Here is a 16,860-nt window from a genome sequence, read left to right on the forward strand (position 1 = left end):
TTTTTATACAGAAGCATACTGGTATTAAAGCTCCAGCAACAAACATGTAGGGGAGGGATATTTTGAACAAAAACATGTTAGAATAGCCCGCTTGAAGCAAAGAAATCTACTTACAAACTCAAATGAAATTGCGGTACAGGTAGAAAAAAAATTGGAGCATTTTGTAAGGGATTTAAAAATCAAAAATTGTAGAGCAGGACTGAGTTGATTAGCAGAGAGGCTGTAAAGGAAATAATTATTAAGCTAAAGGAGTTAATTGCTTTAACCTTACTCTGAAGTGAATTAATTGAAGGCGCTAGAGCAAATATCTGTGATAGTTTAAGCCACACTGAGAAAATAAATGTAGATAAATCAACAAAATCACATAGCCTTCAGTGGTGTTTTAAAAGGAACTCAAGGACAACACTGTAGAACCGTTGACTCAAATGTGTCATAAGTAACTTGTGCCAGAGTACAGGTTGAATATAGATGTGGAGATGCCTATACTTCAGAAAGCTTGAAGAGCCCTCTGCAGTGAGAGACTGAGCCACATCTGTAAACTTTTTCTGGAAAGGGCCAGGTCGTAGGTACTTTAGGCTTTACAGAGTGTATAGTTTCTGTCACAGTTATTTATATTTGCCATTGTAGTGCAAAAGTCATAGGCAGTATCTAAAGGGATAAGCATGGCTATTCAACAAAATTTTATTTACAGAAAAACTCGGCTGGTTTTTTGAACATTGGCCTATAATAATGGATACTATCCCTCCCTGGACATCTCTAAAAAATAGCCTTGAAGGATCAAATTTTTAATAGCATTGGGAGGCAGTTAATGGCTTTATTTAAGGCTGGGATTGAGATGAAAGATCCTGCACTGAATAGTAATGTAACATTTGCGTGTTTATTACTGCTAGACAATGTTATAAGCACAGGTTGGCCTGACAGCAGTGCCCAAGTCATTAATCACGGAAATATACCACTCAGAGTACCTCATTGAATGCCCCCTCATTTTTAACTGAATTTTTGGGACAGGGGATTGAATTTGGGGACGAGTTTATCTTGGATAGGGGATTGGAAATAAAGGAGGAAGAAGAATAGATTATTTTAAGAGTAGTTCTGGGAGTCACTGATTCTCTGATAACCTCAGCCGTGTGAATCAGTATACTATTTAGCATCTTCATGAAATATGCTTGTCCTTGGCATAAGTATGCCCAGCACAGGGACAGCTCTACTTTTTCCCAAAATCCCTTTCATTCAGTCTTGGCTCCCATTTATCATATCTGTGCCCTTTATGATAGAGTCTGTAATGGCAGAATTGGGTGTGAGAGTGGAGTGGGAAATAGAGTTAAACTTCTCATGGCTTTTCATATGTCTTCTTTTTTTGTACCCAATGGATCTGACTACTCTTGACAGAATATTAGTAGACTTTATCAATTTAGTTGTTACTCAGAAGTGTTGATCCGTGTTTTTTCAGTCTTCTCTTTGCCTTTCTTTGTCTTTCACTTCTGTCTAGGGAAAACACAGAAATTGGGCAGTTAACACTTTTATTACCCTTCCCTATTTTTCTGTTCTTACTAGCACCAATAATAAAAATAGGGGCACCTTGTTGACTCAGTTGTTTGAGCTGCTAGACCTTAATTTCGGCTCAGGTCATGATCTCAGGGTTCTCGGATCAAGCCCCATGTCAGGGTTTGTGCTCAGCAGGGAGTCTGCTTGAGGATTCTCTCTCCCTCTCCTGCTGCACAACATCCCCCGCCCCTGCGCCCACCCCATGCATGCTCAGACACTAGCTCTCCCTAAAAATAAATCTTTAGAAAAAAATAGTAATGATAATAACAGCTACTTACTACATGGCAGTGGAGCTACGATTTGAATGTATGTCTAAGTCTTAACTAGGATGTTCGTGTGTTTAGATACCATGGACTTGCTGGAAGGACAGTAGGAGGAAGCAAGGAGGGGGAGGTTTGAAGTGAACTGGTTATAGATGGAAGGAAACAGACTTTGAAAGAGAAAAGGATGGGGAGAAGGGAAGGATAGAAATTTTAAATGGAGCTGGCCAAGGCTAAAATGTTTAGTTTCTGTTAGCGGGAATCCCTTGTCCCTTCTCTGATTCCTTGAAGCTTGTTGTGCTTCAGCAACTACAGTAGAAAATACATTGCTAATGTCTTAGGTGTAACTTGAAATAATTTCCTTTTATAGAGAATGGTAGTTATATCCTAGAGCTGTGCTGTCTAGCACGGTAACCAGTACCCCACTGGATTACTTAAATTTAAATTAATTAAAACCTAAATAATATGAAAAAATTTATTCCTTGGTTGTAGTAGCCACATTTCAGGTGCTTGATAGAACAGTTCTTGTTGGGCAGTCTTGTTCTAGAGAACTAAACTATCCTGTTCTAGAGAACTGAACTATCTTCTGCACTACTGTTACTTGAATGCACTATAATGGCTGGCCTGGGATTCTTGCTTCCATGTATTACAGGGTATGTGTGGGAAAATGAGTTCTGAATTCTGAAAACTGATTTGTAATAGTGCTCCTTTTTTTAAATTCCACATCTAAAAGTTGATGCTTTTATGATAAATAAAATTTGTAAATTAGGTCATTCTTCCCAAACTGATTTTATGAACATATTTGGAATAGGATCATAACAGAAGCAATATATACTGAAATAAAAAGGGCAACTTGTAAGATATAAGTGCTTTAAGATCATTATGTTAGGAATAAAAGACTTAAAAGATACTTTAGCTTGGAAAGGTGGAGCCTGAGAAGAGATATTAAAGATTGAAATTTGTAAATTAAAGTCATCTGAAAAGTAAACAGAATTAAAATCAAGAATGAACAATCATTCTTTGAGATTCATTTGTGGTTAACCAAATTTAAAAGAAAAGTCTGTTTGATTTATAGATAATTTACAGAACTTGGTCGAACTATTAAGGAGTCTAGGTAGAATATGATATGATTAAGAGTCATTAATAGTTAATATCATGAAATCAAGTTATATCTAACTTTTTGGGTAACCACAAGGAGGGATAGTTCTGCCTACCCACAGCTTATCTCTTAAGTTTTTTTAATCGACCACAAATTATTGGCTTAGGACCATGGTGTCTGTATTGTATTCCTGTGCTCCTGTTACTGGAAATTTAAAGCAAAACTGGTATTAAAAACCATGAATCCTTAGATTAAAAATGAATCTAGGCAGATAGAACAAATAAGCATGAATAAGTTATAACTTTATATGGTATTGAACTAAAAGTTACGACTTTTATCTACTGAAATGGTAAAACCCTGTCATTTTGAATGAATAAACTAGTAATGTAGCATAATTGGTGTTAGATACGGCCCCAGTTAATACATGATGTATTCAAGAAGAAGCGCACAGCTTCTAAGAATTTGGAGCACTTGGTGTTTTAAGCAGATTTCTAACAAGGGCAGTCTGTAACTTGATTGAGGGTTTCTCAGTGATAAACTATTGCTTATGTACTTCATTGCATGCGTTAAAAAAGAGAGGGGAGTATTTGCTATAAAATGTTAATTATAGATTACAATTAATATGTTAATACAAGAATATAAGCTTAATATTCTTAAGGAAGGAAATGTGAAAACAGCATAGACTATCCAATAGGGCATAAATTATTTAGCTAAGTAAAGATATAGTATATTGCATGTTTTGAAAACTTACTAGATTTTTAAAATATGGTATTTTAAAATTAACATTTTATCACATTTAATTAACTCTCAAATATTTTTTATTCTTAGGATACCGGGGGAGTTGGTATGGTATGAATTTCCCCACATAAAGATTACAGTCAATTACCAATCATACCAGGAGAACAGTATGCCTTCAAAATCAAGTTGGGAAGTTACCTAGAGCAGTGTTTCTCAGGCTTTTACATAATCATGTCCAGATCTTGATAAAATGCAGGTTCTAGGTCTAGAGTGGTGCCTGAAGTATCTTGCATTTTAACAAGTTCCCAAGTGATACTGTAGAGTAATCTATGACTGTCTGAATATTTTTATGTAATCTTCTGTCTCCGTAATTCCATTATTGTAGTTGCTGAAATCAGAATACCTTGAAATTATCCTAGAGTCTTGCTCTTTAACACATACCTCACATTCAGTCTTTTTGCAAATCCTGATGGATGTATTTTGAAAATAGTTGGAATTTGATCCCTTCTTATCGCCACTGCTGCTACTCTGGTACAAGCCGTTTTCATCTCCTTCCCTAGATGACCAGTCGACTTGCTTTTTCCTTTGCCCCCTCCTCTGCTTAAAATCTTCCACTGGCACATGTCACTCAGAAAAACAGCCAGTGTGTCTGTTTACCTTAGCCCTAAAGTTGTTGCATGGTCTTACTATCTGTCTGTCCTCTTACTGCTTTTCCTGTCTTTCATTCTGTTCTAACCACACTTGCCTCCGTGTTTTTCCTTGGACATATCGGACATACTGCTCTTCACTGCCTTTGGACTTTATATTTACTGTTCTTTTCTGCCTAGAATGCAGGTCCTTTAGGTAATCCATAATTCTCTTCTTTGATTGTTTCAGATTGCCTTTTCAAATTTCACTTTATCAGAAAGGCTTTCCCTAAATACTTGTATGAAATAACAGCTTCTCCATAATTGTATGTGTATTTTATAATTGTATTTTACTTTTCTCAAAATCTCAACGTACTAGATATTTTAGTGTGTTTATTTTATCTTCCTTGCTAGAATGTAAAGTCAGGAATTTTTGTCTGTCTTGTTCAATGCTATACTTAGATCATTGTGTAATAGTATACTTACGGCACTCAATAAATCTTTGAATTAAAAAAAAAATAGCCCATGAGGAAGTCACTGGGCCTCTGATTAAATGCCTTCATTGATAGTTACTCTACCTCCCTTCAGAAAAGCCATTTCATTTGAAAGTAACTGCTAAACTTCTCCTTAAGCTTTCTGTTATTCCAGGCTAAACATTCTTGCTACTTTTCTTTTTTGCATGTGATATGGTTTCCAAGGCTGTCACCAGTAGTCATCTTCCATGGACATTAATCATTTTCTTATTTGTCCCTAAATAAAATAGCATCAGAACTAAAACAGATGTTGCAAATATAGGCTGAGGGGGAAGTTTTCCTCTTGTTTTTGACAATCTGCTTTTATTAAGATAGACTGATTAAATTAACTTTTTAAGATTTTATTTATTTGACAGAGGGAGAGAGAGAGAGAACACAAGTAGGCAGAACAGCAGGCAGAGAGAAAGGGGGGGCGGAGCAGTCTTCCTGCTGAGCAAAGAGCCCGATGCGGGACTCAATCCCAGGACCATGAGATCATGACTTGAGCCGAAGCCAGAAGCTTAACCTACTGAGCCACCCAGGCGCCCCTAAATTAACTTTTTAAAGTAACTCTAATTCTTACTGATTTTGCCTTTTTAATCTACTAAAACCTTTAAATCATTTTTCCATGTGCTACTAAGTTTCTTATCTTCTGCTTTACAGTTGGTTTTTTGAACCAAAGTGTGGGTCTTTGCATTTCTCCTTATTTAGCCTAAAAGAATTTTCCTGGGCAATACATACCTTTAATGTAGAAACTAGTATGTTTAAATTATTGAAAAAACTAATAGAAAAATTACTTCGTATCAATACGGGAGAATTATAATTGATGAAATTGGGGATTTCTTGTGCTGAGATATTCCAAAATGTTTTTGAACAGATCATTACAATCATGTATCTTGCATCAGTTCAAGAAAGAATTCAGAGTAAACTTAAAAAATAATTTTACCTCATACACTTATTCTTCTTGACTAACAAATTCATTTCCTTTCCCACATTTCTCATTTTGCCTCTCATAATCATTTTCTTAGTCCTCAACGCCAGAGTAATCTTTGACTCCTTCCTTGTATTTATTTAGTCACCATATCTCAGAAATTCTTATTTGTTAATTCCTTCTTTTTTATTCACTTCATAGCCAGTTACCCTAGCTATGTGGATCTCTCTGCTTCTGATCTCTCCCTGCTATAATCCATTTCAATGCTTTACTGGCAGATCATTCATTTATTTATTTATTTATTTTTAAGATTTTATTTATTTATTTGACAGTGAGAGATCACAAGTAGAGAGGCAGGCAGAGAGAGAGGGGGAAGCAGGCTCCCCGCTGAGCAGAGAGAAACCGATTCGGGGCTCGATCCCAGGACCCTGAGACCATGACCTGAGCCGAAGGCAGAGGCTTTAACCCACTGAGCCACCCAGGTGCCCCCAGATCATTCTTTTAAAAGAGTCATAATACTTTTATCATTTCAGTCTTCAGAGGAATCTGTAAGATTGGATCTAAACTTCTCAACCATTAGAGATCTATTTGTAATCTGTCCCTACTTGATTTGCATTGTTTTGCTTATTGCTTTCCTTACTCATTACCATAGTCTTCCAGATGAATTTCTTGGCATATATCCCTCCTTAGTACACACAGACACACACACACACAGACTCTCTCTCTGTCTCTCTCCCCCTCTTCTCTCCCTTTCTCTCTCTTACACTTTTCTTGTTGTTGTCAGATTGGCCTTGTTAAATGCTATTTTACTACTTTATACTGTTGCCTCTTAAATGCAGAAAGCTCAACACATATAACCTATCACATTCAGTGAAAACTCAGTTCAAATTGATCTCTTTTCCCTAAGCTCTAATTATATTTATGCCTGTACCACGAAATCTATCATTTAATCTTTGTTGCTTAATACTAACAGAAGGCTTTTCCTTTCAGTAAGACTGCTTGATGGCAAGGAGTATAAAAGAGTACTGGATTATCCATAAAATTTACTGGCTTGGCTTGTACTATGTTCTTTTGTGTGTAAAATAATTTCTTACAGTTCTGGGTTTTTCATTGTTTTTCATTGATACTGGAAGAATGCAAACATAAAAACTCTGTTATAATTCATCCTATAGGAAGCCCATTTTTAAGGAGAAATGAAGAGGAAAATTATATATACCCTAAATGTGGGCGATCGAGAGTATGAAGATACGGAAGGTAAATTTTTATCTTTTATAAAGCTTCTGTGTTGAAAGCAAAAAACTTAGTGTTTCTAAACTGTTCATTTGTGTAAATTTCAAAATTTACAAAGAGTTTTTTTGTTTTCATTTATTTTCATTGGTCTTAAATTCTGAAATAAGCTTCCTAAATAAGAAGTGTATACATTTTTTCCCTCCTCCCATGTCTTATTTTTGATTGATCAAGGTTTTTTGTTTGTTTGAACTCTTTCTTCTTAAATTTTTTTCCCTACTGGTTTATGAATATACTAATCTGTGTTTGTTCTTATAATCTTCTGCTTTGGGTTTTTTAAATAGTTGGCATTGACCTTTTCCTCTACTTCTAAATTTAATAATTTAATATTTACTGTTAACAGTAAAAGAATCTTAGAACACTTTAACTCTGATCATCCTACTCTTACTTACAGGTTATAGTCATCTTTTTTTTTTTTTAAACACCACAGATTAGTTGATATTTTTAAATGGATAGTATTTGGGGGATTTCTTCTCCATTTCTTTTTCTTTTTTTTTTAAGATTTTATTTATTTATTATTTGAGAGAGAGAATGAGCAGGAGGTGAGGGTCAGAGGGAGAAGCAGACTCCCTGCTGAGCAAGGAGCCTAGGATGCGAACTGGATCCTGGGACTCTGGGATCATGACCTGAGCTGAAGGCAGTCACTTAACCAACTAAGTCACCCAGGCATCCTCCATTTCTTTCTTTCTTCCTGAAAAAACTTTAAGTTCTTTTAGTGAAAGTCTCTCTGCTCAGTGGGGAGCCTGCTTCCCCTCCTCTCTCTGCCTGCCTCTCTGCCTACTTGTGATCTCTGTCAAATAAATAAATAAAAACTTAAAAAAAAAAAAAAGAAAGTCTATTAGTGGTAAATTCTTAAGTTTTTATATTTATTTTAACCTCTTCAGCACTATTCAAAGAACTACAATTCTGTATTGATAATTTTTGTTGTTGTTTTCCTCTTAGCACTTTGGGGACATTATTTAACCCTTTTATGGTTTTGTTTTTACTGTCAGGAAATCTCTTCTCAGCCTAATTGTCAATCCCTTAGAGATGATCTGTCTTTTCCTTCATTTTTCTCTTTAGATCTTATTTTTATCTTTGATGTCTTTGATGTTGTACAGATCTGCTGCATTGTTTCTGGCATGGATTGTTTTCATTTCTCTTGGTTACCATACTTTCTATGTCCTTTATCTTTTGGATCTTTTTTGTTTGTTTGTTCTCTCATTTCTCAGCCATTACTGCTTTAACTGTTGGATATTCTTTATTCTCTTCTTCTGGGCTTCAATTAGTATGTTAGACTTTGTTTTGACCTCATTTCCCACTCTTCCAGGTTACATCTTGTATGTCTGTTACAGTCTAGGTAGTTTTCTCAGATCTCTCTTACAGTTCACAAATATTCTTTTCTTCTGGGTCTAATATACTGTTTAATCATTCTATGTTGTATTTGCAAATTCTGATATTTGAAGCCAGTGGACATCTAAATAAATTGATCATTAGTGAGTATAATGTGTAAAATATAAGTAATTGTTTCTGTTGATTCTTACTCAAAGTAACTTATTTTCGTAGGTTTGGTAATGTTTTGATTATGAACTCATATTTGATAAATTTAATCTGTAGAATTCTCAGGGCCTACCTAAGGGATGTTTTCCTTCAGAGGATTTGTATTTGCTTTTTTCTAAACCCATGCTCTACTTTAGCATAGGGTCTTGACTTGATATGGAAGTCTCTTAGGATCAGTTCCCCTGCCTGGGTTGGTTGTAAGTCTTTAGATGTGAACCCTAATATGAACATTTGCTCCCAGGACAATCTCCACTTTTCCACTTGCTTGGTGTGTATTGTTCGCATTTCAGCTGACAATTTCTTTATTGTTGTTTCATTTTATGTTGAATTTTCAAGTTTCTTTTACTTTTGAGCCAACAGTACATATTCTTTTATGTTGGTTATATTGCTGGTGGGCATTTAAATTAGTACAAACCGTAAGGGATAAAATTTCATAGTTATCTCTTCAAACTACAACTGTAGTCCATCAGTAAGTTAAAACAAAAAAAAATGCAGACTAGTGTATATAGTGTTTTAGTATTTGTGTGAAGAAGGAGCTTTAAAAAGATATGTTTTAAGAGTTGCTTGCTTCTGCATTAAAAAAGTATCTTTGGAAGAACACAGAAGAAATATAATAGTTGTTACTTATTGCATTTGGTGGGGCTGGATGGATGGCAGTAGATTTGAGTGGGAGATTTGTCAGTATAATCTTTTTTTTTACTTTAAAATATTCGAACCATCTGATTATTACTTATTTTAAAAATTCATAAAAATTCTTTTTACTTCCCCATTAAAAATATAAATTAGCAAATGTTGGGGGTATTGTGCTCAAGGAGATGTTTATTACACTGTAAGATTTAATTACTTTGTCTTTGGGGGGCCCTTTAGAATATCTAGTTCTTGATACTGCCTTGAACATGTCATTTGGTCTGGAAAACTTGAAAGCGTATATGGCTGCTTTACTTTATAGGTGAAGAAAACAAAGATAATACTGCCACCACTGGTCTGTTGTACAGTGAAACTGACAGATGTCCGATATGTCTTAATTGCCTGTTAGAGAAAGAAGTTGGTTTTCCAGAAAGCTGTAATCATGTCTTCTGCATAACCTGTATTCTTAAATGGGCAGAGGTGAGTCTGAGAATGAACTAATATTATTGTATTTTAATTTCCTAGCATGGTATCATGCCACCTAAAGAGCTGATAATGCCTTTTATAAGTAACACTTTTTCCCCTTACTGTGGACAAATTTCCCTGTATTATTCCAATTCTGTCAGTATATTTTCTTCTAGTTTTTTTGCACATCTTTTTTGTTATTTTATAATTAAAAAATTTTAAGTGCACATCTTTAAAAAAAAAACAACCTTATAGGAATAACAGATTTATTTTATTTTATTTATTTATTTATTTTTTTTTGGCGAGGGGGTAGAAATGCAGTAATTCATCTTCAGTGTACTTTATCCTCTTGAGATAATATCTGCTTACTACTAATAACACGTTCTGTCCGTTTTGTGTTTTATATTTTTCAGGGAATTTTTATGTAGATTATTTGATTTCTTGTATCAGCCTTGTGGAATAACAAGAGCAGATATACTAGTGTTTTTCAGTTTTACGATTTCATAGCTTAGAGAGGCAGGAGTGAATTTAGAACTGCCATTCTCTAATTCCTGTCTTTAATGTAGTGTAAAATAATTTCAGAGTCCAAGTTAACGATATTGCTGAGATTCTTCTTAGGTAGTAAGTGATTAAGAAAAGGATATTTTGGACTTTTAATGTATTATGTTGACTTAGTTCAGGCCGAGTAGATCATGGTACTAGTACATTGAATCACTGAATATGCATTATAAGCCCTATTGTTATGAATTGTGAAATAAAAATTCATTGTCATATGAATCGTGCTGTATTTTTCTAAATTAGTAGTCCTTCAGGGTGTAAAAATGAGTAAAAAAGATAAATCACAAAAATATTTTTTCAACAGTAGCTGCATTCAACTTGATGTCCGTAAGCACATTGGATAATTGCTTCTTACATAATTGGGGCCTTCAAAGTTCTGTGTTTCACTTACATTTTCATTAATAGTGTAGAAAGGAGAATGTAACTGTATACTGATGCTGTGGCTGAGTTCTGGAAGGAGGAAAAATTTGTTATACCAATTGCATTCATACCTGTATACCTGGAAACAGTTCTAATTAGATTAAAGCCTCAACTGGTCTTGGCAAGAAGGGACTAAGGAGAGGTAAAAATGTATTTTGGGAAAAAATATGTTGAGTTTAATTTAATTATTAATATAATTATGAATTTCCATGTGTTTATAGGAGCATTGACTAATGAATGCATATTTTTCTCTGCCACCCAATTAAAGATTTCATCTGTGTTGAATTTAATGCACCTTGGTTTGCTTTGTGATTATATATTTTAAAAGTAGAGATTTTGCTTCCAGTAGAGAAGTAACATTATTAGATGGATAGAAGGTTTCAATTCACTGCTTTTATAAGATTTTATTTAGTGATCATAGAATTGTTAAGATTCAGCAACATAGTCTGAGTGTGTGCTTTTCTCTGTGACATCAGAATGTACTAAATAGGTCTGATTCTCCATCATTATGCTGTATGTGCATCTTCAGCATAATCACGCACTTTATCCTGGTGTACGTGTTCCAGGTTTCTCTAGGGTGTATATCTAGAAGTGGGACTACTAGTATGTGGTGGACTATGCACATTTTCAACTGAGTTCTCAACTTATCTATGTTTTTAACTTTTGTTGAATTTTTTTTTTTTTTAAGATTTTATTTATTTGAGAGAGAGAGCACGGGAGTGTTGGGGGAAAGGGCAGAGGGAGAAGGAGAGAGAATCCCAAGCAGACTCCCCACTGAGTACAGAACCTGACGTGGGTCTCGATCTCAGGAGCCTGAGATCATGACCTGAGCCAAAATCAAGAATCAGACACTTTATTGATGGAGCCACCGAGGTGCCCCTGAAAAAAAAAATTTTTTTAAGTTGAAAATACTTGATAACATGTATAGTGTTGCAGTCAACACATTTCTTGAATGTAATATTTTCTCTTTTGTGTTACTGCTTTGGATATAAACATTTATTAAAGCCAAACAGCTTTTAAAAGAAAGTAGGGGGAGTTTAAATTGTGATATGGTTTAAACAAAGTGATTAACCTTGAAAGCAGAGAATAACCAGGGAATATTCTGAATTATTTCATTGTACCTAAACAGGATAGCGTCCATCATTGAATTGACCAGTAACAAGAACACAATCCAATAAGTTGTTCATTGTAAATAAAAATTGAATATTTTGACCTTGGATGTACATGTTTGTATTTGACATGTCTGTATTTAGAGGCTCCTAAGGAGCCAGGCCCTATACTAAGCCTTTTTAAATATTCTTTCATTTAAATAACTATGTCAACGTTTATTTAATACTCAAGGCAAGGATTCTGAACTCCAGTTTGTTGCTAAATACTTCAAGGGATAGCCTGAAATTAAAATAATTTTAAAAAATTGATTCATAGTTTAAAATTTTACCAATGTTCAGTTTTTTTAGTAGGAAGGTAGAAATCAAAGTGAAATTTATAGTTGTTAGAAGTCTACATAATAAGAAAACAGTACAAAATGTGTTGAGAATCGTCTTCATAGCTTATGTGTCTTTCAGAAATTCAGCTGAGCTGTCTGAGGTTTGTACTCCAGGTTCATTGAAATAGGATTCAGAATGGATATCAAGAACCAAAAAGAAGTACTTATTTACTTTTACCTTAATATTTTAGGCATTGAAGAAATTCTCCTCTGTAAGAAACAAGTAAACTTAAGGTATATGGTATTGTAGTGTATTTATTTCAGACACCCTCCTGAAATTTGTCATGCTCCTAAAGTTTCTATATCCAAAGTCAAAGTTAGTTTTTAATCTTTTCAAGCTCTAAAATTTTGGTTCTATGTTTATTTAAAACAAAAGCCATGTAAGGCCTTTCAAGTGATCAAGTAACTAAGCTTTAGTCTATAGGTATTTTATACAGTATGCCTTCCCCAGGGAGGAATGATTCAGGGTAATAGAACCTGTAGTGGCCTTCGTGGCCCGTAACCTAATTTCCTGCATTTTGGGACACTAGAACAAATTAAGCATGTCCACTATGACTATGTTTAATTTTAAGAAACTCTTGCATGGTAGGCCTGTTGGTTTGTGAAATAATGGTGATGATGATGATGTAGAAATAGAATATTAAACAGTAATTAGCACTTAAGGAAAGTTGAAATTTTTATTTAAACCATTAATATGAGGGCTGAGACTCTAAAACTAAACAAAGTAGACCTTTGAACTGATGTATTACACACAGAGCAATACACTAAAGTTTATTAGCCACTTAAAAAGTTATTTTACCAAATTTACCTACCTATATTTTACCTACCTTACCTATATATTTTACCTTATTATACCTATATGGTCTAAACATATTGACAGTTTTTACTTTGTCTGTAAGTTTAACCTTGATCCTCTGAGTTTGCACGTTTTATTTTATTTTATTCATTTTATTTATTATTTGAGACAGAGATCATGAGCAGGGAGGAGGGGCAGAGGGAGAGGAAGAAGCAGGCTCCCTACCAAGCAGGGAGTCTGATGACTTGGGGCCAGATCCCAGGACCCTGAGATCATGACCTGAGCTGAAGGCAGATGCTAAGCCAACTGAGCCACCCAGGCATGCCCTAAGTTTGTATATTTTAAAGTAGATAATTAGAAAGGTGAAGGCCAAGAGAAGTCTGACACACAGCTGTAGTAGTAATAGCCGATCTGTAATTGTGATTCCTATAGACAATAAGATACAACTTCCACACATCCACACACAGGTTGAGAAAATAGGATTTATGATTTGGCAGATTGCTAAGAAGTGGTTAAAATTTTAGACCTAAAAAGGTTAAGTTTAAAGCCTTGGAAGCATTTTATGTTTGAAGTATTTAAGAGATTATGTGATGGGACACACATAGGCGATGAGGAGGTTCTGATATCCACTAGGGTTTTCTATCTTTAATATAAAATATTTCCCTGTCTTTTAAGTAATTTTTTAAATGTGATTATCTTTCCTTCTGTAAACAAATTATCCTCCAACTTCTTTATCTCAGTCCTCCATTTCATACCAAATGCTGATAGCTTCAGTTTGAGAAAGTAAGGTTAAGGAAATCAAATTTGGACAGCTGGCAAAGGTATGTTATCGCTTCTGAGAGTAGAAATGAAGAGGGTCTTACTATGATGAGTACAGTTCTTGAAGAAGTTAAACGACAATGTTCAATGCAGCCAGGTGAGGAATTTATTTTTCAATTAATAATACATACCAAAAAATCAGAACCTGACTAGTTGACTTATATCTTGATTACTGATGTGTTTTATATATAGATATTCTTTATGCAGTGAGTAGAAATTTACACACTCTAGTAATTAGAATATTTTTCAAAGCTATATTGCCTGGATTTCTTCAATTTTTTCCTGGAATTTTAGTTTTTATTTATTGCTGAACGAAACTAAATCTTTCTGTTGTGTAGTTCTCTATGAACAAAAATGTAAACATCTGTGGAGCAATACTGTTCGTCCTTATCTTTAAAACTTTGTAAAGCATTGTCAAATACATTATTTCATTTAATTATTACAACTTGTGTAGAAGTGATTCAGGACTATCATCATCCTAAAAGTAAGAGAGGTTGCTCGTTTTGGGTCCTCCAGAGCTTGAATTTGTGACTCATTATTCCACATCCCCTATTGTTTCTCCTTGTAGATGAATCCTTTGGTAAAGCAAAGAATATTTTTACACTGTGAACCACTCATTATCTAAAGTGAACACTTGTAATCTAAAGCATAAATGTAATAGATTTTTATTTAATACTGTTTTTACCAGTTAGGTAAAATAAGATGTATAGCCTACTTTTAAATGTCAGAACTTTAAAATGATTTGTGCAGGTAGTTTATGGAATTTAGTATTTTTATTTTTCCAGAGAAAGAAAGTATTAACTATTAAATGTAAAAAAAAAATTATGATTAAAAGTAATTCTTACCCAACTGTTGGGCTTTCAAGAACAAGAAAGGGTTCCCTTTGGTTAGTTAGATAAAATGCTTTCTTGGTGTTAATTTTGTCACTGACAGTCATTTGTCCTTTAGGAATACATTCCTGAAAGCTGTTACAAAGAACCACAGTTTCACTAACGTGGACTGACAAGGACTGTCTTGAAGAAACTGGTTAAGTGTGATAGGGATCATGTAGTCTGTCTGACTACAGGTGAGCACTTTCTTTGGAGGTGTTCAGGCTAGGTATCTTAGAACCATTAACAAGAAAAATAGGTTCTTGTGAATAGGTTTTCAAAATAAGCCTCTAATGGTATGCATTCCTAAATCCTTTTTATTTGCTTTTGAACTGTAGTTTTATGTATTGTGCTCTCTTTGTTAGTAGGAAGGATAGATGTTCTAGAGATTCCCATGAACAGACAAACCTACTTACAAGCATAGGTACTGAGATTTAGTCTTAAGCGCTTACCTTTAACACTTGCTTTTTTCTCTCTAGGAGGGGCTATCTGTAGGCAGCCTTTGTGATTGAGGATAGAGCAGCAGCAGGAAGCAAGAAATATTAGGAATCAAGAATCCTGAATTCCAAATAAGGAAGGTTTCCTGTTCTTAGATTTAAATATGGGTTTGTCTGAGCTGGGAATTTACAACGCTTCAGAATACTAGGGTATGTTTTACTAAAATCATTAGGAAGATTTTTTTTTTTCCTATCAAAATTGCCTCCACTGATAAAAACCTTAGTACAGAGCTTCAACAATAAAATTATGCTCTTGTTTTTCAATACACATTACATTGTAAAGCAGTGATCAAATTCTGTTAATTTTGTAGCTCTATCAAGTTGAATGGTGATATTGAACTATGTTGATTATGAAACAAAGTAAGATTATTGAAATGAAAGTCATATTGGCTTAAATAGGTGATTGAGTATTTTTGATGTATATAAGAAATCAAAATGGTGAATAATCATGGGGTATTTATTTTGTTGTATATAAGGAAAACAAAATTTGGGATAATTTTTTTCAAAACTGAAGTCACATTTTTAAGCACAATAAGCATATTAGTTCAGAATTTTCTACATTAGTTTTACTTGTGCATTTTTTTTAAAACCATACAACTTAAAAACTAAATCATCTATATTAGTAACAAACTATGAAGACTAAGATTAAAATATCTGACATTTTCTGAATGGCTGTCTGTTGGATATAAGGGTGAAGTACCCTTGGGAATGCCTTAAAATTAGGCCATTGCAAACCGTTTTTTAAACTCTATTGGCAAAACTTTCCTAGTAAAGGTGTTTGATCCTCATGTTATTTGTAATTTTATGCATTAGTACCTGCTAATGATGGTGTCTTTGAACTTTGCCCTGTGTATTTTTCTTACGGTATACATTAACAAAAAAATTAATGATCCACTTGATTTTTTAAAAATCTGTTTTGATTTTTTTTATTTTTCTTTAGTCAATTTTTTTTTTTAAGATTTTATTTATTTTTATATATTTGACAGACAGATCACAAGTAGGCAGAGAGGCAGAGAGAGAGAGGAGGAAGCAGGCTTCCTGATGAGCAGGGATCCTGATGCGGGGCTCGATCCCAAGACCCTGGGATCATGACCTGAGCTGAAGGCAGAGGCTTTAACCCACTGAGCCACCCAGGTGCCCAGGTGCTCCTTCTTTAGTCAGTCTTAATTTATTGAAGTATGCTATGACAACTTAACTCAGGATAACCAAATTTCTCTTCTGTTTACCCTTTGAAATGTTTTGTTAAACTGTTCTAAGGTCAGAACTGGATATCATCATTTCTAACTAGCCATGGCAAAGATACTATAGGTAGCTTGTTTTCTGACCTTTGCTTCCTTAACTGGGGAAGATAACTTGGTTTTCAGCATTTTTTCTGATGGCTGAGCCTGAGCTAAAGAAAACCTATTAACTTATTTTCTAGTACTAACTAGATTTAGAAAATGTAAGCATATACAGATTTTGATAATATATAACAATGGTTTTCTGACTTTTTGCTGTTTTCTTTTTGTTTTTGTAATAGCAGTGAAACCTTTTCTTCAAATGAAACCTTAAACAAATCTGTGGCAATTAAGCTTAAGGAGAACAGAACAAAACCAAAATCGTACTCAGAACTCTGTTATTTGAAACATCAAAATGGAATGTCTCAGTTAAAACTGTCAGTTTTAAAGGCAGGAGCGCCACATAGCTGGTGTCAAATGAGGAAATTTGATAAGGAAGAAAATAGTTACATAATTTCAAAGTTTTTGAAAGATTCGTTGCACCTAATTTAGAGTAAGTTTCTTGAACA

General features: G+C 34.2%; 1 protein-coding gene across 6 annotated transcripts in view; it reads left to right on the forward strand.

Moving 5' to 3' along the window:
- SCAF11 (SR-related CTD associated factor 11) overlaps positions 1 to 16,860 on the forward strand; it is a 73,246-nt gene that overhangs the window by 20,413 nt on the left and 35,973 nt on the right. For 3 of the 6 annotated variants that reach the window (XM_032876969.1, XM_032876967.1, XM_032876964.1), the window contains exons 3-4: positions 6,880 to 6,965; positions 9,487 to 9,644. In XM_032876969.1, the coding sequence (XP_032732860.1) occupies positions 6,905 to 6,965; positions 9,487 to 9,644 (219 nt within the window). In that variant the 5' untranslated portion in view covers positions 6,880 to 6,904. Of the gene's footprint in view, positions 1 to 6,879; positions 6,966 to 9,486; positions 9,645 to 16,860 lie in introns of those variants that run through there. The other 3 variants (XM_032876965.1, XM_032876966.1, XM_032876968.1) reach the window with 2 other exon arrangements.

The sequence above is a fragment of the Lontra canadensis genome, unplaced genomic scaffold (assembly GCF_010015895.1).
Source record: "Lontra canadensis isolate GAN:19392208 unplaced genomic scaffold, GSC_riverotter_1.0 scaffold59, whole genome shotgun sequence".
Classification (NCBI taxonomy): domain Eukaryota; kingdom Metazoa; phylum Chordata; class Mammalia; order Carnivora; family Mustelidae; genus Lontra; species Lontra canadensis.